The sequence below is a fragment of the Hyperolius riggenbachi genome, chromosome 1, assembly GCF_040937935.1.
Source record: "Hyperolius riggenbachi isolate aHypRig1 chromosome 1, aHypRig1.pri, whole genome shotgun sequence".
Taxonomy (NCBI): domain Eukaryota; kingdom Metazoa; phylum Chordata; class Amphibia; order Anura; family Hyperoliidae; genus Hyperolius; species Hyperolius riggenbachi.
The window spans coordinates 277,789,825-277,815,901 of NC_090646.1; the positions used below are offsets into that span (position 1 = coordinate 277,789,825).

At 43.9% G+C, this 26,077-nt stretch overlaps 1 protein-coding gene across 1 annotated transcript in view; it reads right to left on the reverse strand.

The window, feature by feature from the left end:
- Positions 1–26,077, reverse strand: part of UBA6 (ubiquitin like modifier activating enzyme 6) — an 81,170-nt gene that overhangs the window by 52,620 nt on the left and 2,473 nt on the right. Inside the window, exons 3-7 of the mRNA XM_068233485.1 lie at positions 25,276–25,354; positions 20,259–20,339; positions 18,923–19,000; positions 12,210–12,391; positions 5,664–5,769 (exon numbers count right to left, since the gene is read on the reverse strand). Of these exons, the coding sequence (XP_068089586.1) occupies positions 5,664–5,769; positions 12,210–12,391; positions 18,923–19,000; positions 20,259–20,339; positions 25,276–25,354 (526 nt within the window). The remainder of the gene's footprint in view (positions 1–5,663; positions 5,770–12,209; positions 12,392–18,922; positions 19,001–20,258; positions 20,340–25,275; positions 25,355–26,077) is intronic.

A 26,077-nucleotide genomic window follows, 5' to 3' on the forward strand; every position in this document is an offset into this window, starting at 1 on the left:
GTAATTTATGTTAGGGTGACTTTCAAAGGGTCCAGTGAGCTCTTCACATTAGTTATACTAATGTCTGCAATTGGCTTTTCAAAACTCCATTTGTCTCGAGTCTACGTTGAACGAAGAATTTATTCTCAATTCAAAAACAACATTGTAAGCGACTTTCACAGGCTTCAAACATGAATGCTGCTACTGTGACATACTAGGACCTAACTGTGATTAGGAATTTAATTTATGTGCTAGTGCACTTCTATTTGTGTAAAAAAAAAAAAACTTAAAATAAGGGCCTGTAAGGATCCCTCCTGTGTCCTGTCGGTTGCAGTGCAGTGCAGCTGCAACCGAGTAGTTTTGATTTCTCTGCTTGCATTTGGTTGCTTAGTTTTGATTGCATTCGCAATAAGTCTCATTGCCATCTGCAGTAACTCTGCAGTTCAGAGTGGTTCAGAATGTTGTCATGAATCCACCTATGGCTTGCTGCAGTTGAACTGCAGACAGACAGCTATGGATTTCTTACATGCATGTTGTTGCATAATTTGGCATGCATTTGTAATGAGAGTCCTTTCCATTCACAGCCAGCTTGCACTCTTCAATCAGCCTAACACAGGATTGCACGATTACCATCCAGCTGTGTGGGAATTTGCATATCTGCTCTCATTGGCTGATGTCCATAGAAAAGTCTGCTTCTCCTCTCACACCTTGCCCGTCATAGCGTTCAGTTTTGCCAAAGTTGATTGTTGGTTTCTTTGTGTAAAGTTTTAATATTGTATTGCATTACCTTGCCTTGCCTGCTTGGACGTTCACTCCACCCGTGGGGGTACAGTGAAGTATTTTCCTATCCTGACAGTTTGGAGACTGCCTTCACCACTTTGGTGACTGGCAGGATTCTTGCTTGTCCTGTTCCTGTGGACTTAAACTATAGGCTGCGGTTGCTATTAGTTACACTCCTACTTGTTTGTCTTTTCCGTGTCATTGTGGATGTTTGCTATTGCTGGGGCAGCGATTAGATTGCCAAGCATTCCATCTGTCTGTTGTCTGTCCTTGTTACTGAGTGTGGTGGACATCAGATGCTCAGTGCTGCGGTAGCACTGAGCAACCATTGCGTTGTTTATTGTGACAGTTATCAGAAACTGGCAAACATTCGGTCTGTCTGTTGTTGTTACTCAGTGTTGTGGACTTCAGATGCTCAGTGCTGCGGTCGCACAGAGCAACCATTGTGTCTTGTTTATTGTGACGGTTATCGGAAGCTCAGAGCTGCGGTCGCTCTGAGCAATCTTGCTCCCTTGTTCATAGCTCCTTGATCTGTGCAACTTCCTCCACAAAAGCATTCTGCTCTACTACCCAATATCACCCAGCAGCATAGTCTTTTTTGCTCTGGTGGTAATCTGGCTTTCTCAGCCTCAGACGCTATACCTTGCATGTTAAGACCTGGGGGTAACCGAAGTCAAGACATATTTAGTGTTCTTTTCAAGCGGAAGCTTGTCTATAGGTGAAGACGTGGGCCGAGCTCAGAGCTACGGCACTAGATTAGGGTATAGTGGCTGAAAGAAAGCAGGAGATCTGCCAGCCATTACAGTGCCCTAATCAATAATGCAGGATCTTTCTGGGCATCCAGGATCTGTGTCCTCTGGCATTTCACTCTCTCCTGATAACCAGCGCATTTTCTCAACACATGATCTCCCATGACCTCCCAAACGAGCTCTGTGAAGCTGGCTCCCCTACAATCAGCACAAATAAAAATTTCTTCATGATTGGTTAGCGCTACGTTTTTGCCCATTTGTAATGCAAAAATATTTGTTCTGCTTTCATTTTAAAGATAGTAGCAGCTATTTTTTCACCAGGCAATTATGTCACCCAGACCCCTACAATGGATCACTGGCATGAAACTGATATGCTTGGGTAGTGTTCTTATTGGGCTTATTTGTGCTGCAAAAATCATCAGTCTATCTGTATACTTTTTCAGATATAGGCCTCTATGCAATCCAACGTTTCTCTTAAGTTTTCCCCTAGGTGGTAATTTGTATCATCTGTTCAAGATCTTTTCAGCACTTTCTAATTGTACAAATACCAAAAGTAGGTGAAAGAGTGACGTCAAACATTACTCAGTGTGTTTTCTTGCTTCCTGGTGACTTAAAAGGGATTTTACTGACAAGGTGTAAAAATATCAACTAGCAGAAAACTAAGGAGAAGAAGTTAATTGCATATGGGCCAGAGTATCAGATTTTCTATAAAAGGTCAAAAGTTTACTCAGCCCTCCCTTTTTATTTTACTCTCAAAGACTATTGTGATTGTTTTTTGTCTCCATATGAGCTGCCATCTTAATGGTTATGTCAACACTACGTACAGAGCAAGATTAGGTCAACTATTTTTTTTTTCCTGCTCACGTGTGTGTCAATGCAACCTGTTAACTGAAAAAGTCGTTTATCAGTGCTTTTGATTCTAATAGAAAGGAAGAAATGATTTAATATAAACAGAAAGTGGTCATGAAAACTAACTACTTCAGTACAGTACCTGGGCTAATTTAAATCTGAACGTGTGTGTGTGTGCGCGATTAGCGTGATTTCTTACTTGAAAACATTTTCTGTAACAAGGTGTATTGGACATGGAATCGGATATGAACTTTTTTATTTCTTAAATCTAAAAAAAAAATTACAAACGGTAAGGCCGTTTCATCCACAGCCTTACGTATAAATTTCCACTGTCAAATTGCATAAACATTCTGTCACTCTCTTCTAGACAGCTATAGTGCAGGAATGCCCAATTCAGGTTTCAGCTTCCAGGGTATTCACTCTTCTGCTTTGGTGCAGAGGGTGACATAAGAGGTCATAGATGGGTAGATAGGGGACAAGTTCAGAATCTTACATCTCGATGGCTCAGTTGGAGACACACCAGAACTTAGCACTGCATAATTTCTACAAAATGACAGAGGGAATGGTAAGGAAGGGAGTTTTACTATTTGATTTTATTCACTCAAATGAAATATGCTATGAATTATGGGTAATGCAGCAAAACCACAAACCCTTTTAGTGGGCTCAGAGCTGGATATTGTGGTGGGAGATGAAAGGTCCCTCACAGTCACCATATGCTGTTAAATAATTATTATTTACTTTTCTTCACAAGAGGAAAACATTTCATAACTGGAAAATAGCACCCTGCTTAAAGAGACTCTGTAACAAAATGTTCAGCCTTATTTCTTCTATCCTATAAGTTCCAATACATGTTCTAATGTGGTCTGGCTTACTGCAGCCTTTTCTAGTTGCACTGTCTCTGTAATATATCTAATCTTATTTTCTTTGTCCACCCAGAGAGGAAGGAGCTGCCTCTGCTGTGATAGGGACAAGTTATGCACGCCCCCTCCAGGCTCTGTGTGTGTGTGCTTTGCGTTTTCCTCACAGACAGTTTGTGAGGCTGAGGGGGGGAGGGAGCTGTTGCCTGTCACATGCTGAGAAACTGTGACTAATCTCAGACTGGAGTGCAGATAATTCACTATGTAATAAAAACTTGTAGTATACTGTAACATGAGATATATACCGTGGGATGCGGAAGTTTGGGCAACCTTGTTAATCTTCATGATTTTCCTGTATAAATCGTTGGTTGTTACGATAAAAAAAAATGTTAAATATATCATATGGGAGAGACACACAGTGATATTTGGGAAGTGAAATGAAGTGTATTGGATTTACAGAAAGTGTGCAATAGTAGTTTAAATAAAATTAGGCAGGTGCATACATTTGGGCACTGTTGTCATTTTATTGATTCCAAAACCTTTAGAACTAATTTTTGGAACTCAAATTGGCTTGGTAAGCTCAGTGACCCCTGACCTACATACACAGGTGAATCCGAATGATAAGAAAGAGTATCTAAGGGGGTCAATTGTAAGTTTCCCTCCTCTTTTAATTTTCTCTGAAGAGTGGCAACATGGGGGTCTCAAAACAACTCTCAAATTACCTGAAGACAAAAATTGTTAAAAATCATGGTTTAGGGGAAGGATACAGAAAGCTGTCTCAGAGATTTCATCTGTCTGTTTTCACAGTTAGGAACAACATATTGAGGAAGTGGAAGACCACAGGCTCAGTTCAAGTTAAGGCTTGAAGTGTCAGATCAAGAAAATTCTTGGATAAACAGAAGCGACAAAATGGTGAGAACAGTCAGAGTCAACCCATAGACCAGCACCAAAGACTTACAACATCATCTTGCTGCAGATGGAGTCACTGTGCATCGTTCAACCAATCAGCGCACTTTACACAAGGAGATGCCGTGATGCAGAGGAAGCCTGACCTGAATATAATTGAAAATCTGGGGTGTGAGTTAAAGAGAGCTGTCCATGCTCGGAAGCCATCAAACCTTAATGGACTAGAGATATTTTTGTAAAGAGGAACGGTTCAAAATACCTTCAACTAGAATCCAGACTCTCATTAGAACCTACAGGAAGAGTTTAGAGGCTGTAATTTCTGCAAAAGGTGGATCTACTAAATACTGATTTCATTTATTTTTTTGGTGCCCAAACTTATGCACCGGCCTAATTTTATTTAACCACCCTGGCGTTCTATTAAGATCGCCAGGGCGGCTGCGGTAGGGTTTTTTTTAAATAAAAAAAAAACTATTTCATGCAGCCAACTGAAAGTTGGCTGCATGAAAGCCCACTAGATGGCGCTCTGGAGGCGTTCTTCCGATCGCCTCCGGCAGCCAGAAGTAACACGGAAGGCCGCAATGAGCAGCCTTCCGTGTTTGGCTTCTCCTGTCGCCATGGCGACGAGCGGAGTGACGTCATGGACGTCAGCCGACGTCCTGACGTCAGCCGCCTCCGATCCAGCCCTTAGCGCTGGCCGGAACTATTTGTTCCGGCTGCGCAGGGCTCAGGCGGCTGGGGGGACCCTCTTTCGCCGCTGCTCGCGGCGGATCGCCGCAGAGCGGCGGCGATCGGGCAGCACACGCGGCTGGCAAAGTGCCGGCTGCGTGTGCTGCACTTTATTTGATGGAAATCGGCCCAGCAGGGCCTGAGCGGCAGCCATCGGCGGTGATGGACGAGCTGAGCTCGTCCATACCGCTAAGATGGTTAAACAATTATTGCACATTTTCTGTAAATCCAATAAACTTCATTTCACTTTTCAAAAATCACTGTGTATGTCTCCTTATAGGATATATTTAACTGACATTTTTTATCGCAACAACCACCATTTATACAGGAAAATCATGACAATTAACAATGTTGCCCAAACCTTCACATCCCACTGTATATATCTACTGTACCTATCTACACACATACGTGTGTGTGTGTGTGTGTGTGTGTGTGTATGCGTGTGTGTGTGTATGCGTGTGTGTGTGTATGCGTGTGTGTGTGTGTATGCGTGTGTGTGTGTATGCGTGTGTGTGTGTGTATGCGTGTGTGTGTGCGCATGTATGTGTGCGCATGTATGTGTGTGTGTGTGTGTGTGCGTGTGCATGTATGCGTGTGTGTGTGTGCACGTATGCGTGTGTGTGTGTGTGCGCATGTATGCGTGTGTGTATGTATATCTATCTATATCTATACCTATATCTATCTATCTATCTATCTATCTATCTATATCTCTATATTAAACATTGCCTAAAACTGGCGATTAAAAGTCAGGATCGCGGTGGGAACGGCAAAGAGGGATCCAGGAGATCACAGTACAGATTCTCTTTACTTTACTTACATAACTGTTGTAAGATTCTGTTAACTGAGGCACAATAACTTCTGTGTGTCCTTTTGTTCCCATTGTTCCCGAGTCTAGGAGTGGACGCATATTTGACACAGCTCGACTGAAACAAGAAGCATAAAACCATAACATCTAAACGCCCAACTGCAGGTAAAGAAAAAAACAGCCTTCAAGGGACACTTAATCTAGGGATATAAAAAAAAAAAAAAAAAGTTTTACTCACTTGGGGCTTCTACCAGCCCCCCTGCAGCCGTCCGGTGCCATCGCAGTCACTGACTGATCCTCCGGTCCCCCACCGCCAGCTAGTTTCATTTTGCCAACAGGCCTGGCCACACGTAGCCTTCTTCGCGTTCCCATCCGCAATAGCATCCTGCGCCTAGAGCGCGAAGGAGACGAGTGGACAGGCCTGCACAGGCGCAGTAAGCCTGTCAGCGAAAACTAAACCAACTCAACACCCTTATCATTAAACCAACTCCAGTCCTCACCCCAACCTCTTTAAAATGTGCACCTTATCCTGATACCTAACCCTATCTTGATAATACTAACATCTGAACCCAGGCCTGGATTTACATCAGAGGAGCCTATAGGCACAGGTGTCCTGGCACCCTAGACTTCGCCCCTCCATGAACCTACAAACCCCACCCCAAGTATGCTGGCTGGCCCTGCTGTCACTTCTCCCCTACTTCCTTTACCTGTCATAGGTACAACTTAGTATTAGATAGCCATAGGTACCCTCAATATTTATTAGCTATAGGTGCCCCCAAGTATGAGGTGGCTAGACGAACCTCAGTATTAAGTAGCTAGAAATGCCTCTGACTGAAGGGAGATCTCGTCAGTGGAATGCCGGGAGTCGGGTGATTAACCTCTCATTTACACTCTCATCAGGACTCTGCATAGAGTAGGAGGGAGAGAGGCAGTCAGGGAGTGAGCCGCCTTTCCATCATCAGGCACCTGTAGGCATGTGCCTACAGTGCCTTATGGTAAATCCGGTCCTGTCTGAACCTAAAAAAACTTAGCCTACTGCATCTATAAGGCTCATATATTATGAGTAACAGTAAGGGATATTCACCCTTAACAGCTAGTAGTAGAGTTTCAACATACAGTAGCAAGAAAAAGTATGGTTTGGAATTAGAAGGATTTCTGCTCAAATTGGTCATGACCTTGGTCATGTGATCTGACCTTCATCTAAGTAACAACAATAGACAATCACAGTCTGCTTAAACAAATACCATACAAATAATTAAATGTTTCCATATTTTTAGTGAGCACACCATGTAAACATTCAAATTGCAGGCGGAAAAAGTATGTGAACCCTTGGAATTAATAACTGGTTGAACCTCCCTTGGCAGCAATAACTTCAACCAAACGTTTACTGTAGTTGCACATCAGATGAGCACAACAGTCAGGAATAATTATTGACCATTTCTCTTTACAGAACTGTTTAGTTCAGCAATATTTGAGGTCATGCCACAGCATCTCAATCAGGTTGAGGTCAGGACTCTGACTTGTCCACTCCATAAGGCGTATTTTCTTCTGTTTAAGCCATTCTGTTGTTGATTTACTTTAAGGGCTTGTTTCCACTGTTGCGACGCGATTTCGGCCGCATTCCGACGCTTGTAAAAACGCATGCGGATGCGTTTCCACATGCGTTTTTACCCGCGATTTCGCCTGCGATTTCGCATGGCAGGGTGCCATGCGAAATTAACCATGACACTGCCAGGGCTAAATAAAATTGAAAAAGGTGCGAAATCGCACGCGAAATCGCGGGTAAAAACGCATGTAACAAACGCATGCGTTTTTACTATTAAATACATTAGCGGCGATTCGCACGGATTCCCGACGCAGGCGAAATCGTTGGCTCTTTTGTGCGTTTTTTTCACGCTGAAAAAAACGCACCTCAACAACGCTACAGTGGAAACAGGCCCATCCACTTGTATTACATGTGCGGATCTGCATGCGTTGGACGCATGCAGATTCGCGATAGTGGAAACGAGCCCTTATGCTTTGAGTCGTTGTCCTGTTGCAACACCCATCTTTTGCTGAGCTGCAGCTGGGGGACAGATGGCCTTAAGTTCTAAATGTCTTGATAAAACTTTGGAATTCATTTTTCCTTCAATGATAACAATCCGTTCAGGCCCTGACGCAGCAAAGCAGCCCCAAACAATGATGCCCCCACCACAATACTTCACAGTTGGGATGAGGTTTTGATGTTGCTGTGGTGTGAATCTTTTTCTAAACACATAGTGAGTGTTTCTTCCATACTCAACTTTGGTTTCATCTGTCCACAAAATATTTTGCCAGTACTGCTGTGGATAATCCAGGCACGCTTTTACAAATTTTAACCCCTTGAGGACCACAGGTTTATACCCTCTACTTTAGTGACTAGGCCATTTTTTACAATTCAGCACTGCGCAGCTTTAATGATTTTTCGCTCGGCCATACAACTTACCACCAAAATGAATTTTACCTCCTTTTCTTGCCACTAATGGAGGAATTTTTTGGTGGTATCCGATTGCTGCTGCAATTTTTTTTTATAGATTTTTAAATAAAAAAAATCCTAGTTTCTTCCACTCCTTTCCTCCCCCCCCATAAATTGGCCCTAGACTGTGTCCCGTACACTATAATACCCTCTCATAGGCATCAGCCTATGAAAGTGATTAGATTGTTAGCCAATCAGAGGGACAGCTAAGAGAGAGATAGGGCTGTCCCCTGTACAGCACAGTACAAATGATTAGGCGTCTTTTTTTGTTACATTACAGCCTGCCAGCTCCAATCGCAGCTGGCAGGCTGCTAACGTCTCCCCACTGTTTACTTGCAGGGACCGGGCGCGCAAGCTCTTGTTGCCAATCGGCGTTACGCAGTCTCAGGAGAGCCACTCTGCACTAAGCGGTTAAATGTGCAGCAATGTTTTGTTTGGACAGCAGTGGCTTCCTATGTGGTATCCTCCCATAAACTTCATTGTTGTTTAGTGTGCTACGTATCATAGATTCGATAACATGGATGTTACCATGTGCCAGAGACTTAAAGAGACTCTGTAACTTTAAAAAGATCCCCTGGGGGGTACTCACCTCGGGTGGGGGAAGCCTCCGGATCCTAATGAGGCTTCCCACGCCGTCCTGCGTCCCACGGGGGTCTCGCTGCAGCCCTCTGAACAGCCGGCGACAGGCCCGACTGTAATTTCAATAATTACCTTTGCTGGCTCCAGCGGGGGAGCTGTGGCTGCATTCGGCTCGGAAATGGACGGAAATACCCGATCTCCGTCGGGTCCGCTCTACTGCGCAGGCGCCGGAGACTTGCGCCTGTGTAGTAGAGCGGACCCGACGGCGATCGGGTATTTCTGCCTACTTCGGAGCAGACAGCCATCAGAGCGCCTGCGCAGGAGCCAGGAAAATAAATATTACGTCACGGCTGTACGGAGGGCTGCAGCGAGACCCCCGAGGGACGCAGAAACGCGTGGGAAGCCTCATTAGGATCCGGAGGCTTCCCCCACCCGAGGTGAGTACCCCCCAGGGGACGTTTTGCCGTTACAGTTCCTCTTTAAGTCTTTAGCTGACACTCTAGGATTCTTCTTCACCTTACCGAGCATTCTACTCTGTACTCTTGCAGTCATCTTTACAGGACGGCCACACCTAGGGAGAGTAGTAGCAGTGCTGAACTTCCTCCATTTATAGACAATTTGTCTTACTGTGGACTGTTGAACAGCAAGACTTTTTGGAGATACTTTTCTAACCCTTGCCAGCTTTATGCAAGTCAACAATTCTTAATCATAGGTCTTCTGAGAGCTCTTTTGTGTAAGGTATCATTCACATCAAACAATGTTTCTAGGGAAAAGCAAACCCAAAACTGGTGTTTTTTATAGGGCAGGGCGGCTGTAACCAACACCTCCTCTCATTGATAACTCTAGCTGGATAACACCTCACTCCAATTAGCTCTTGGAGATGTCAGTCTAGCGGTTCACATACTTTTTCCACCTGCACTGTGAATGATTACGTGGTGTGTTCAATAAAAACCATTTAATTATTTGTGTGGTATTCCTTTAAGCAGACTGTCATTGTCTATTGTTGTGACTTAGATGAAGATCAGATCACATTTTACGGCCAATTTGTGCAGAAATCCATATAATTCCAAAGGGTTCATATACTTTTTCTTGCTACTGTATGCACCTTCAGCTATATATGGGGTTTTCGGGCAAGCAAATTAAAACTTTGGCTTGTGAATTATTAATAGCCCCAAAAAATTAGTCTTTTTTGACAACAGTTTTCACTATAATTTGACTAATGCTAGAAAGAGGTGTTTCACATAATTAGGTTTTCCTTTTTAAAATAACCATTATTTAAAATGGGAAACCACTGTTAATTTTAAGCAGATTTGATTAACATTCCATTTATCGCACACAGCCCTGGCATAAACAAACAGAGATGCTCCTACATTTCACAGTGATTCTTCAATGCCACATTCTAGTTTCTAGGTTGTGGCTTATTATTATCTTTATGCAATTAAATAGCGCCAACTTTTATGTAGCACTTTATAGAAAACATTGGACAACTCCACTCAGAGGAGCACATAGGGCGCAATTCATAAAAGGATGTACAAAAAAAAATCTGGTCGGGAAAATACCGCATTTGGAGTTTTAGACTTTTGTGTGCCAATTCATAAACATTTTCACAGGAGCAGTAGAAGTGCGATAAATTACCAAAGGCCATTGACAAAAACATTTGTGGTACCAGCAGAGCAGTGGAGTGTCTCTGTGCAGGGAGGGCAGCAAGAGGCATCCCCACATCGCCTTAGATGTACATGTTTTGTTATACTGCCTCTGCTTGCTCTGGATCTGCTCTGAATCTGTCTATTTTCTTAACATTCTATTTAATTGCCACAGCTTAGATTAACTTCCAAGAAACTTTACACATGCACTGCTTAGGTGATTTTCCCCACTAGCTCCTACATATCTTCAAACAGGTACCCAAGAGGTTAAACAGACACACAGCCTAAGGCAGTGATGGCTAACCTTGGCACTCCAGCTGTGACAAAACTACAAACCCCATCATGCCTCTGCCTCCCTGAGTTATGCTTAGAGCTGTCAGAGTATTGCAATGCCTAATGGGACTTGTAGTTCCACCACAGCTGGAGTGCCAAGGTTAGCCATCACTGGCCTAAGGTATTCAGGGGATGCCCGTTTTGTTCTGATCTCGCTCTGCTGCTGCCTGGGGAGTTGAAAAGCTTGTCCCGCCAATGAAGGGTCTTATCAGATTCAATCATTTAGACTTTCAGAAGACAGGAGCTGTTTCTAATGGCTCCCTGCTTCTGCTAATGAGTCACCGCTCCCAGCACGGTCTACGCATTCTTTTCACCCCTTCAAAGCAGACTGTATTATTTTGTGGCTTTACTGCTTGTAGGCTTTATGAATTGACATTTACTGACATGAGTTGAGGTATTTACCGCATAAGTCTGTAATTTACCTCACTGCTCAGTAATTTCAGCTTTTCGAGCAGTAACAGCCTTTGTGAATTGACATTTTCCTAAGTGCTGAGTGATGTGTGCCTGAAGTCAGCCGTTTTCTGCATGACCGAATGCGGTAATGCTTTATGAATCAACTTCATAGCCATGTGTGTGGAATATGAATATCTCAATTGAAGTCAACTTCTGAAATTATATTCAACTCATGGATAATAATCCCTACTTACACTGACTCGGCTGTGTTTGCCAACACAAGTCTAACAGCAAATCACACTACGCTGAGATGATCTACTCGTATAGGCCCAAGATCTAAGATCTATGTAAACTGTGAAATCTCAGTGAATTTCTGTTGAGTATTTAATCCAAGAAAACAGAGTAAAGGTGCAAAGGTGCCCATTAACGCTACCATTTTTTCAAGCACTTTTTACGATCGACTTAAACAGAAAACTGCACAGTGTGTGGCGAAAATCGATGTAAAACGATTCAATGGTTGATTGGAACAGAAAATGTAATTGATCCAACAGTTGGATTTACAATCTCATCATCTGAAGAGAGAAAATGGCCTAATTGACTAGTGTATGGGAACAATCGATATTTACCCTCCGATTACTTACAACCATGAAAAGTGCGTTGAAAGAACACATTTGATTAAAAAAAAAATAAAAAAATTGTACACATCCAATTTTGATTGCTGAATCACTGGATAAATGTTACTACCTACATGTAGCTGAGAGTTTACTTACACAATCAGCTCATATTATCCAAAATCTGTTGGCTCTCATGCTACATGGAAGTGGTAAAATTGGCCAATCAAAAATGGATGTGTGTACCAGGCTTAAATTTCATAACAGACACACACATCTATCTATCTATCTATCTATCTATCTATCTATCTATCTATCTATCTATCTATCTGTGTATGATTGCTTTTTCCACACTCCAGCATCCTCCATACTCCATATTCCTGCAAATACATATTAAAAAAAGCCTGTGTACTTAGCACAAATGACTAGATCGCCCATTTTGTTTCATTTCAAATCTGAATAAATGAAATGTGTTAAAGATGAGAAGCTCTGTACACATATGTACCTGTCAACATATCTTCTGGCTTCCACGTTATCCAGTGCATTCACAATAATGTCCTGTCTAAGGTAAAAGTCGTCGCTGTAGATATTCTCTGTGGCAGGACACACTTTATCCAAACGTGGATCTATCTTCAACTCAGGGTTGATTTTTAAGGTTACAGCAGCAGCAGTACAACTCTTAGGTTTCTGGTAAAGAGATAAAGGAAAAAACATGGCCAACGTTCATTGTCTACATTGCTCTATTTAAAATAAAAAACAACACAATCTGACTGATTCTCTGATGGTGAGATCAGGAAATTGGAATATATAAAAAAAGCTGCAAACAGTCAGTGCTCCAACCCTTCTGGGTGCAGCAGCTATGATCAGGATTTCTTCTGCTCTTTTACAGGGCTGTTTCTAGGGATTGTGATCTTAAAGTGAACCTCCAGACTAAAAATTGACTCAGCAGCACTGGAAAGGCCTGGTGTTTCTTTAACTGTTTCACAGCATCAGAACTTTTTTTCTCTTTTACAAGCCTCATTTTTAGCTGCACAGAAAAAAAACTGCCCGGGCATTTTTCCCCTAATGCTGTGCAAAGCATGATGGGATTTCTGATGTTGTTGTTCTCGTTCTGCTGTTTTAGTGCAATTTATTTATTTTTTTACATTTTGAATTTGACATTTGAAGCCTAGCACATGCAGCTGGGAGGGGTGATCAGGACACAGGACAGTTGGAACTGTGTCTCCTGCTCCCCGTCACCTCCTTTCAACCAAAAAGATGGCTGCCCCCATGACAAAGACGGCAGCCCCCATGAATCACAAACATTTGCCTGTTCTTTTAAAAACGGGGTGGGTAAGAGATTATATTACCTATCTATTCTAATTAACATAACTAATGTAACATAATGACAGTATGTTTGTTTAGGCTGAAGTTCCCCTTTAACCTCCTTAAGATGGACACACACCATAAATATCTGTTCAATTTAAGAATTGCAATCAATTTTTCTGACGGATTGTAACATTTCAAAAATATGACCAATGTACCACACACACACGTTCAATTTTTTCCCCCAATTATGATAAAAATTATTGGAAACTTCTGACAAAATAGCTGGGGTGTGTATATTAACAAATTGACAATATTACACACACCATACAATCTTAAGATTGAAGAAAAATATCTGGCATTCCGGATCGATAAAAACAGAAGAAAACGGGAAATCCGATCGGATTTTTCAGTCGAATGAAAAAAAAAAAAAGCTTTCGTTTTTTTCGGGAGATCCGATCGTTTATCGAAATGCCGTAAAATCGGATCATTTTATTGTATCGTGTGTGGCCACCTTTAGCGGTAACCCCCGAGTCATGCCCCTGGGAGGAACATCTGCAGCTCAGAGCGGTAACCTTGAGCTTGATCCATGGGAGGTGAGTAATGTGCATGGCTGCCACAGATCTATCTAGGAGTACAATTTTAACGGTCTAAAAGCTTGTGAAAAATGTGCACGGCTTTTAGGCAAAATCTGGATGCAATCATACCGCCAGGGAGGTTAATAAAAAGGATTGGTTGAAAGGGATGAAAAGGTTAAGCCTATTGGGATTCTAGTTTCTACATCTAAACACTAAACAGGGGCATTGCTAGGATCCGAAGAGATCTGGGGCACTTTTGGGCAGTCCAGCCAAAACATGGGTGTGGCCATGCACCATATTGTGGGTGTGGTCATGGGTGGAGTCAAATTTACATGAACTTATCAGCCGTCTGAGTAGGCCTGCCCAGCAAAATGTTGGATGAAGCCCCCCCCCCCCCTCTCCATTAATACCAAAAAAAAATGCAGCAAACCACATAAATAGGCAGTGTCACTTAGAGACTCCGAAGCGAGAATAAATCTCGCTTCAGAGCTCACAGTTACCAGGGGCACGTGTGCCCCTGCTAAACCGCCGCAATAGCGCCGCTAAACGGGGGTCCCTTGACCCCCAAACCCCCCACTGCGACACTTGGTCGCAGACTTGGTCGCTCCTGGAGGCAGGGCTAACGGCTGCAGCCCTACCTCCAGTCGCGCCTGTCAGCGGCGCATCGCCGCCGCCTCTCCCCGCCCCTCTCAGTGAAGGAAGACTGAGAGGGGCGGGGGAGAGGCGGAGATACGCGCTGACAGACGCGCGTGGGGCAGGGCTGCGGCGGTTAGCCCTGCTCCAACCAGTAACGCTCCCCCGCATTACGGAGGGGATTTGGGGGATCAGGGAATCCCGTTAAGCAGCGGGATAGCGGCGGTTTAGCAGGGGCACACATGCCCCTGCTAACTCTGGGGTCTGAAGCGAGATTTACTCTCGCTTCAGACTCTCTTTAAGTATAACTAGGCAGAGTTACCTGGCTTCTGTGCTGACTGGTCTGGCTTTCTGCTGGGTGGGCTGGCCTGCTGCCAATCCCCCCATAGCTTTCTGTGACCTTCTAGTGGACCCCTTCCCATGCTTTCATGGGTCTCCCATTGAGGCACCATAACTCCTAGCATGCCCCATAGAAGGGCCACAGCTCCCTGCATGCCCCCATAAAGGCATCACAGCACCCAATATGCCCACATAGAGGCATCATAGCACCCAGCATGGCACCATAGCACACAGCAATGAAGGGTATGGAGCATGCTGGGTGCTGTGGTGCCATGCTGCCTCTGTGGCGCATGCGGGGTACTGTGTGGTGCCATGCTGGGTTCTGTAGTGCCACTACTCTGCCTGTGGGACATCTGGGGCACCCCAGAATAGATCAGGGGCACGTGCCACTGATCTTTGGGGTTAGCAACGCCCCGACACTAAAGTATATATAAATCAAGTGATTGTAGTGCGGAGGGAAATACTCACACATTAGATGGACACGAATAGTTTGTCAAATGCTATACATGTGGGTGAGTTTTATGGCATGTAATGTATGCTGACTTGATCTGTATGTTTAGTATGGGTTTGAAACCCCTATATATGACACCACCATGCAACTTGGAAATGAATAGTGAAGTTGCATGTGATATATTATGTGGGTGTCATTGGCTTCAGGAGAAGGTGGAGGATTTCTGCTATTGTTTACAATATTATCCTATGATTATTATTCCGACAGTCATCTTTCATTGACTGAATATTGATCCCAAAAATAAGCAGAGGCATCTTTGAATGGTGAAATCTATGGAGAAGATTAAATTAAATTTTAGTAAAAGAGGAAGTGCACTTCTATACATACAAACTATTTGTTTCTACTACATCAGACCAGAGGCGGCCTTAGAGTATGCGGGGCCTGGGGCGAGTGTCACATGCGGGGCCTAGAGCCATAAGTGTAGGCCATATACCTTATCACCACGTTCATGGGCTTGTCCGCCTTTAATGCAGTATTCCTTATTATTATTGTTTGAAAACAATTGTGTCAGGTAAAGGCCACTAAGCCAACCAATATAAAAACAAACATTTGCATGGTGGTTTTAAGTGCGGGGGTGGGGGAGCTCATGCTTCAATTAATTTGGAAATTGTAAGGTTCAAGTTTCACAAAATTCACATTGTTGTAGTAACTTTTGTCTTGCAAAATGCCGCCAATTCAGCAATCATGAGGCCCCCAACAAGACAAATTCAGCAGTCATGAGGCACATAAATAGACAGCATTTCACATAAATAGGAAGAATGCCCCCTTAATATGGTAGACACCTCTCACCTGGCAGCAGTTCCCCAAAATACACTCAATCTGACAGCAGTGGTTCCCCAAAAATAGGTAGCCCCATGTCTATAGGTGTCCCCAGAATAGGTGGCCTGCGGTATAGATGTCCCCAGAACAGGAAGCCAGGGGTAGAGATGTCCCGAGAACAGGTAACCAGGGGTATATGTGCCCAGTATATGTAGCCAGGGGTATATGTGCCCAGTATATGTAGCCAGGGGTATATGTGCCCAGTATATGTAGCCAGGGGTATATGTGCCCAGTATATGTAGCCAGGGGTATATGTGCCCAGTATATGTAGTCAGGGGTATATGTGCCCAGTATATGTAGTCAGGGGTATATGTGCCCAGTATATGTAATCAGGGGTATATGTGCCCAGTATATGTAATCAGGGGTATATGTGCCCAGTATATGTAATCAGGGGTATATGTGCCCAGTATATGCAGCCAGGGGTATATGTGCCCAGTATATGCAGCCAGGGATATATGTGCCCAGTATATGCAGCCAGGGGTATATGTGCCCAGTGTATGCAGCCAGGGGTATATGTGCCCAGTGTATGTAGCCAGGGGTATATGTGCCCAGTATATGTAGCCAGGTGCATATGTGCCCAGTATATGTAGCCAGGGGTATATGTGCCCAGTATATGTAGCCAGGGGTATATGTGCCCAGTATATGTAGCCAGGGGTATATGTGCCCAGTATATGTAGCCAGGGGTATATGTGCCCAGTATATGTAGCCAGGGGTATATGTGCCCAGTATATGTAGCCAGGGGTATATGTGCCCAGTATATGTAGCCAGGGGTATATGTGCCCAGTATATGTAGCCAGGTGTATATGTGCCCAGTATATGTAGCTAGAGGTATATGTTGGGGACATATACCTCTGGCTACATATACTGGGCACATATATGTAGCCAGGGGGTAATGTAGCCAGGGGTATATGTCCCCAGTATATGTAGCCAGTGGTATATGTGCCCAGTATATGTAGCCAGAGGTATATGTGCCCAGTATATGTAGCCAGGGGTATATGTGCCCAGTATACGTAGTCAGGGGTATATGTGCCCAGGATATGTAGCCAGGGTATATGTGCCCAGTATATGTAGCCAGGGGTATATGTGCCCAGTATACGTAGCCAGGTGTATATGTGCCCAGTATATGTAGGCAGGGTATATGTGCCCAGTATATGTAGGCAGGGGTATATGTGCCCAGTATATGAAGCCAGGGGTATATGTCCCAGTATATGTAGGCAGGGTATATGTGCCCAGTATATGTAGCCAGGGGTATATGTGCCCAGTATATGTAGCCAGGGGTATATGTGCCCAGTATATGTAGGCAGGGTATATGTGCCCAGTATATGTAGCCAGGGGTATATGTGCCCAGTATATGTAGGCAGGGGTATATGTGCCCAGTATATGTAGGCAGGGGTATATGTGCCCAGTATATGTAGGCAGGGGTATATGTGCCCAGTATATGTAGGCAGGGGTATATGTGCCCAGTATATGTAGGCAGGGGTATATGTGCCCAGTATATGTAAGTAGGGGTATATGTGTCCAGTATATGTAGCCAGGGGTATATGTCCCAGTATATGTAGGCAGGGTATATGTGCCCAGTATTTGTAGCCAGGGGTTATATGTCCTCAGTATATATAGTCAGGGTTATATGTGCCCAGTATATGTAGGTAGGGGTAGATGTCCCAGAATAGGTAGCCAGGTGTGCCTCCAGCAGGAGGGGAGCAGCGCAGAGAAGAGGGAGAGCTGTGAGCAGCGGTGGAGAAGGGGGCCCCCTTCTCCACCGCTGCTCACAGCTCTCCCTCTTCTCTTTTCTGCTCTCCTCCAGCTGGCCGCACGGGCACGCGGTGGTGGTGGGGGGGCGTTAATTCAAGTGGCGGCGGCGCGGGGGCCTGTTCAAGCGCGGGGCCTGGGGCGATCGCCCCAGTTGCCCCTTCCCCCCCCCCCTCCCCAAAGGCCGGCTCTGATCAGACACACCGCGCCAGACCATTGATGTGTTTCTCTGCTGAACATAATTTTCCATTGAGTAATCGCAATCATTTTACATGCCTGCTTTAGATTGAAGTGAACCTGAATTCAGAACTCCTCTCTGCTCTAAAAGATAAACAGCATAATAACCTTTAAACAAAAAAGATCTTTGCTACAGCTGATACAATTCCTAAAATAAATCTGCACAGTTTCTACTTCCTGATTCATGGACTCAGACATATTGTTAACAGCCTGTGCTTTCAAATGGGCTTATCTGCCATAGGCAGTCATGTGACACAGGAGAAGATTAAATTACAACTAATGATTAGACACTAATGAGGGGGAATTAAACAGGCTAACCTCTCTAAATACATACAGGGCGCATTTCTCTCTGTTTTTCTTGTGTCCTGTGCAAGAGTTCAGGTCCACTTTAAACAAAAAACACACTATAACCATTGCCAATTCCTCAGATTGCCTACAACCAGGCTGAGGAAGTCACTCAGACCAGGGTTGGCATTCATTCTAGGGGTGGTCTAACAACCACTTCAAGTTTCTGGCATCCTCATCTGCAATGCTCATCCTGCTATTGGAGACACTAGTAGTTGGACCATGGGAAACACAAACTAAGTACCACCATGGCTTAAAAGTGCAATTATAACTTTATATAACTAATACCTGTGATTATAAATGACCGAGACAGGGATGGTTGCAGCCAGCTAGGGGTGACGTGGAGTGTCTATTTATGTTTAAACAGAGTGCACAAATAAAAATAAATCTGTTTAAAGTATGCTAAAGAACCACAGTGAATAATGCCATGGGGAAAGAGTATTTTGGTGACATTGCACTGTACAACACCTATATCTGCAAGTGAAACAAATATTGTTTATGTGCATGTGGCAAGACACAATTTCAAAATATAAGATGCCAAATAAGTGGTAGCTGTGATTTTTAATGGAGAGAGGTGACAGGTCTGCATGGTAACTTCCCTCGTAAAGTCCATTCCAAAAAAACAAATACAGCCAGGGAACCAGCACAGGCACATAGGATTTGTGAATTAGACTTAACAAGAAGCAAGCCATGTGTACATACCTGGATATGGTGAGGTCGGAAGAGAAACTGCCTGTTCAAGTTTGATTTTTCAATCAAGTCCGGGTCAGTGACTGTGACCTAAAAGAACATCAGACACATTACTACTACTACTACTACTACTACTACATGTTGTTGCTGCAAATGTTTTCAGTTTCCATTTTTTAAAGCCCTAGTTCAGGCACATTTTTAAAACATTTCAAAATGAATACGTTCTTAAAAACAAAACAAAAAAACAACAACATGCATGTGAAATAATGTTTAGTTTTTGCAAAAATAAAAAAAAGTAAAAGGGTGGGCTGCAAACTGTCAGCAATACCAGTGTCTATACCACCGCCAGCTAGTAGCTCCCTGACACTATTCCTCTTTTTTTTCCCGTTTGATGGCTAGTCAGCTACCCAATCACTGGCACTGGTCATTATGGTGAACGAGAAGCAAAAATGCAACACCTGCTGCAGCTATGACCCTCCCCAGTGACCGACAGCCAATCAAACACAGGGATCGGACTCAGGATTGACCGACAGCCAATCAAGGACAGAGATCAAACGCAGGAGTGACCGACATCCAATCAAAGACCAGACTCAAGATTGACATAAGTTTACTGAAAGAATGCCTACTAAAAAGCATCAACAGTGGGAACTTTTTGCTAAAGTAAATTTTAGTAAAATACTATTTTTAAAAAGTAAGCTGGAACATTTATATTCTCCAACTCAGAAGATCCTTCATAAATTGATCCCTGTGTTATAAAGATAACCGTCGCAGAAGCTACAGACAACAAAAACCATGTTTTTAGAAAGAAGTAGACGTTTTCATCAAAGGGATTAACAGTAAATTTTAAGTTTCATAATAACGCCCCCATGACCAAACACCGAATCCCAACCCCCCCCCCCCCCCCCCCCAAGTTTTTTTTTTTTTTTGCAGCAAACATTGTATGGCCTGGATTCCCCAAGGGCCGGTCCACACGGCATCCTGTTTGGCGGCACCTCGTATGGGGACTTTCGGCAGCTTCCCGCTACAATCAGTGTTTTTCGTCCCCAAAGGGGGACAAAAAGACGTGGCGGTAATCACATGTAGCATCCAGGGTCGCCTGGACCGAGGGGAAAAAAAAAAAAAAAAAAAAAAAAAAAAAAAAAAAAAAAAAAAAAAAATCGGGATTGGAATGCCACGTTCATGCAAACGCCAGTAAACGTTACACGCCGCCCAACACAAACACTCCCATTCACTTGAATGGGAGCATTTAATGACGAGTCCTGGGCGCTGGCGGTAAACGTCCACCAAGCATCCGTGTGAACCAGCCTTAAAAACAAAAAAGCAACACATATCTTCCATAGGAACTTACCAAGCCTCTTTCTGTGCCACAGCCAAGCCCAAGAAGTGCAAAATTTTTCAGCATTTCACAACCAATGGCACCACATCCAACCTACAAACAAATGTACTGTATTAAACATAATTTTGTTAAATAAAATTAAATGATACATTTGCTAGTGGTACAAAAGCCATTTTGTAATGTAAAGTTAATAGTAGGGACCTGCAAAGGTTACTAAAGTGAAATTTAGGCCACTGGGATTATTCTAGTAGCATGATGCAAATAGGAAAAGCAGCACATATTAGGCAGGGAAGTGTTTTCGTTTACAAAGGTTGGCTGGATTGGATGGGATAATTTATAGAATATGTAACAGATCCTGGCACCAGTAACAGGAAAGTGATATCCTCTCATTTCCGTGCTATGAGGACAAAGCATGTTCTGTTAATGAAGGCTCAAAAGCACTTACTCTAATGTGGGAGGTAAATAAACAGACAACTGCCTTTTTACCTAGGACCTTCCGCAGCACATATTAGTACTTGCTGCCGAGCCTGCATTACCAGAACGTGCTTTGATCTTACAGCACAGAGAGGAGAAATATCAGCTGTTATCAGCCTAATAGGACATAGATTGCCTGTAATGGCCCATACTCACGGGCTACAATTGTCGCCGCAACACGCGGCAGGTCGCCCGTGAGTATGAGGCGCAACACGGGCACGCACCCCGAACCGTCGCTCGTCGATGCTGTCGCCAGGCGTTTGGAGCGGTCAATCGCTCGGCGACAGTTGCCGCCGCAACTGTCGCTAGTCCGCGCGAGTATGCGGACTAGTGACAGCAACATAATTGAAAATCCATGGCGCTTCCGGCGAGGGGCAGGAACATCGGCGACAGCTTCCGTCGCACAGCTGATCCCTCTTCCGCGTGTGTATGCAGCGGGACCTGGCGACGAGCTGTCGACGGCCTGTCGCGCACACGCTCACGTGTGCTGGCGACAGGCCACAAATGTAGCCCGTGAGTATGGGCCATTACTGATGCCAGGATCTATGTGTGCTACAAATTATCCTATCCAACCGACCTTAACAAAAACACTACCTAACAGGTGTTGCTCTTCCTACTAGAAACATGCTAGTAGGGTAATCCCATTAGTCTAAATTTCCCCGTAGTGCACTTTTGTGGGAAAAAAAAAAAAAAAAAGAATCTGCATTCAAAGTAATTGCAGACACGTACCCTTATGTCATGCACCAGCCTCTGTACCTATGCAGAAGCCACATAGATGTAGTCTATGCAATGTGTAACAATAACAATAATATTTATATAGCGCTTTTCTCCCTGGGGACTCAAAGCGCTGTGACCCTGCATTATGCAGTCTCAAAGGCTAGGGAAAAGAGGTGAGTTTTTAGCCTTTTTTTAAAGCTGTCCAGAGAGGGAGCCTCTCGTACTGATTGTGGAAGTGAGTTCCATAGAGTAGGGGCTGCGTAGGAAAAGGCCCGAGCACCAAATGTTAAGTGTATCCTGGGAATAATCAGCTTCATCTTGTTGGCAGAGCGGAGGGTGCGTGGAGGGGCATAAAGTTCCAATAAATCCGCTATGTATTTGGGACCCATGTGGTGTAGAGCCTTGAATGTCAGCAGGCAGATCTTAAAATTGATTCTCCATTTTACTGGCAACCAGTGAAGAGTTTGCAGTACTGGGGTGATGTGTGAGCTGCGGGGGGCATTGGCTAGGAGTCTGGCTGCAGCATTCTGTACTAGCTGTAAGGGGCGCAGAACCTTTTCTGTAGATCCGATGAACAGGGCGTTGCAGTAGTCTAGGCGGGAGGATACAAATGCATGAACCAGGGCAGGTAGGTCTTCAGCTGGGATAAGGTGTTTGATTTTCGCTATATTTCTTAGATGGAAGAAGGAAGACTTGACGACAGCTGATATCTGCTGTTTGAGTTTTAGATTTCCATCCAGGATCACCCCAAGGTTTCGCAGAGTCTTTATACTGTACAGTATCTCCCCCAATTGCTAGTTTGAGGTGGTGAGCGTTTTGAACTTTATCCATCATGTGTGGACCACCTACCACCAACACCTCTGTTTTGTCAGAGTTCAGTCTCAGCCAGCTGGTGTTCATCCAATTTTGTAAATCCACTAGACACGCATTTATGGATGCTGATGGGTCTTGGGTGCCAGGCTTGAAGGACAGATACAGTTGTGTGTCATCTGCATAACAATGGTATCCTAGGCCATAGTTCTGGATTATTTTGCCCAGTGGGAGCATGTAGACTGCAAAGAGTAATGGTGATAGTACAGAACCCTGTGGAACTCCATAGGGAAGTGGCACTGGATTAGAGTAGTGTGTGCCCAGACATACTTGCTGCGTCCTGCCAGATAGGAAGGTCTGAAACTAGCTAAGAACAGTACCCCTTAGGCCACAGAAATTCTTCAGTCGCTGGATTAGTATTTCATGATCCACAGTATCAAATGCTGCAGACAAGTCAAGAAGAATCAAAATTGAGCAATCACCCTTGTCCCTTGCAGTAAGTAGATCATTCATTACTCGGACTAATGCCGTTTCAGTGCTGTGCCTTTTCCTGAATCCTGACTGAAAAGTATCAAAGATGTTATCTGTAAGCCTGGCTTCCAGCTGGTTGGCGACTACTTTCTCGATAACTTTTGATAGGAATGGCAAGTTCGCCACAGGTCTGTAGTTGGTTACAGAATCAGGATCTAGTGATGGTTTCTTCAAGAGGGGTTCTATGATTGCTTTCTTTAGTTCTTCTGGGAAAAGTCCACTTTGCAAGGAGCACTGAGTGATTTTGTGAAGTGCTGGCCTGATCAGCTCTGGGCACTGCATTAAGGATCCAGTTGGGCCAGGATCCAGGTCGCAGGTAGTGGGGCGGAGACTTTGAATGAGAATTCCAAAATCTTCTTTACTCAGAGTGTCAAAGACTTGCCATGGTGGTACGGTAGTAGGCAGATGCAAAGTCCAGTGGTCAATTGATGTTGGTGTAATGCTGGCACGGATGGTGGACACCTTGTTTGTGAATAAGGCAGAGAATTCTTCACACCTTTCCCTGGAGAATGTGGTTGGGGCTTTTAGGCAGGAAGGATTGCAGAGTGATTCCACTGTGTGGAAGAGTTGACCAGCTCTGTTGTTGGCTGTAGATATTTTGTGTGAAATAAAGTCTGATTTTTTCTTGGTTATTGCTTGTTGGTATTGTCTGAGGTGTTGAATTAGGCTATATTTGTGCTCCTCAGACCCTGATTTACGCCACTGTCTTTCAAGTCTGCGCCCTTTCTTTTTTAGATCCATGATGGTTTTGTCAAACCAATTAGCTTTCTGCTTTTTGGTTGCTGATTTGGTGCGCCATGGGGCAATACTGTCAAGTGTTTCATATATCGTGGTGTTGTACTGGGTTACTAGAGTGTTTGGGTCCATTTGACTGTGGAGCAGATTTGTAAAATCCAGGTTGGCAGTTATCCTCTCCGGTGTTAATTTATTCAGGGGACGGATTTTGATTGTTTCTTTAGGGAGCTGCTTGATAGGGTGATGTTCAATAGTAAACTGTATTATGTGATGGTCTGACCACACCACTGGGGTTACTGTTATGTTACTAATGTCCATTCCAATGTGGAACAGTAAGTCTAGCGTATGCCCTCCTCTGTGGGTAGCAGATTTTACAACTTGTGTGAAGCCTAGTCCACCCATGAGATTTATTAGTTCATTTGCATTTTGTGATTGAGTGTTATCAGCCCAGACGTTGAAGTCACCAAGGATGATCCATCTCGGATAAGACAGAGTTAGCATTGCCAGAAGTTCTGAGAATTCCTGTAGGAATGGGTCAGCATCTCCGAGGGGGACGATAAACCACTAAAATTTTGAAGCCTTTACCAGCTGAGATCTTGGCACCTATACATTCAAAAGACTTTGTTGAGCCAACATTCAGGGCTCTGAGCTGCAGAGTTGTTTTGCCACAAATTGCTACACCCCCTCCTCTGCGGTCTCGTCTTCCCTCACTTAGGACTGAGTAATTGTATGGGATGGTTGCTTCCAATGTGGGGCCCGCATTGGCATCAATCCAGGTTTCAGTGATGTATGAAAAATCGCATGTCTGAATAAGGTCCGCAATAATGGCTGTCTTATTGTTTACAGAGCGGACATTGCAGAGCAATGCAGTGACTGCATGGGGCTTAGCATTGGCGACTGGGTTCACTGCCGGGGTGTTACTGCATCTCTGACTAGGGACATGGTAACTTCTGCTACTTTCAGCCTCTGGTGTGTACATCTGGTACATCGTAGTGGATAGAACGGACTCACATTTATATCTGCAGTAGCAGTTCATTCTTTCTCTTCATGCTGAAGCCTTGCAATAATACACCCTCAACATTGTGTCCTTCCCTCCAGCCTAGTTCCTCCCCTGCTGCCTGCATGGATCAAATTAATTCTCTCTTCACAGTGCGTAGGAGAGAGGAAAGACAGGAGAACTGCTGCAGCCTGTCTTATGTCTGTTTGCTATAATTCTTATTTCAGATGTCTGTCTGCCTGCCTGCCTGCCTGGATTAGATTACATGGACATGGGGTGGAGTTATGACATCAATCCCCCAGCATCCTTTGCATCCATGGTTTGTAAAGAAAAAAACAAATCACCCTGGTCCAATTTCCCACTGGGGGCAGTGATTTTACAACCATAGGTGGAATACGGACCCTGGAGGTAAGAAAATCACACTTTATTATGTGCGATTTTGTATATCTTGGCAACTTATTAGTTTAAAGCAGACTGTAATTTATAAATTTAGGTACACTTTAACTGCTAGCTTGCCTCAAGTGATTCTCCAGCCTAGGTGGAATTCCTTGTCACTTAAGAAGATCCCCAGTTGGACAAATAGTTGCAGGTATGAGACAGTAAGCTGCTGAGCTGACTTACCACAATTGTTTCTGTGTGCACATATAGGTGCACTTTAAGTATTTTCAATGTATATAACAAAGCTGGAGAGGATTGTTTTTCTCTTTCTCAGCAAAAGGGCTTCACATGCACATTAAAATACAAGTAAGAAAATAGATTACCTACCAGAAAAACATTCAAGTTGTAAATCTTCTTGCAAAAAGACTCGCCAATGCATGCTCTAAGAGCATCGTATCTATCTCCCCTGAGACAGAAAGGATAAAGTGAAGAGTCAATGTATCCGGGAAGTTTTAATTGTCAACACAGAATTTTTGCAGCTGTTCTCATCCACATATTTCAAGTCCAAGTTAGGCCCAGCACTGTCAACTTCATCTACAAATACCATTCTGACATGCTATGCAATTCAAGTCAGCAACAGTCTGCTAAATAGATGTATATTGAGATTATGAAAGTTGACACTACTTACTTTACGTTAAAAAACAGGATTTGGCTGGCTATCATGTTGACCTTTTGATTTCAGCAATCCCAAGCTAGGAACAAACATGCAGCTGACTGAAGCAGTGGAGCCAGAATACCAGATTTGCATGCTTATTCTGGGTCAGGGACCTGGAGACCACTGAAGGCAATGTATCACCATGACAGCCAGGTATCTCACATTTTAGATTTAAGTCAGCAATGGCATCTTTCATCTCTCAGGATAGGTTTATTTTAATACGCATAATTTGCAGGGACAGAGGTTCACTCCAGATGCATGCACAGAGCTGGGAGACATTTCAGTGCTATTGTACAATTTCTATGTTGCAATTCAGATTTACAATAGCTCTAGATGATTTACAGCTCTGTGAACCACAAAGGGAATTATTTATCAAAAATAATAGCTAATTAAGTAAGAATGTTACTTGGTGGTTCTGGACAACATGTCCAGTTTACTCAAGATATGTTTGTAACAGTTTGAATAAGTCAATCC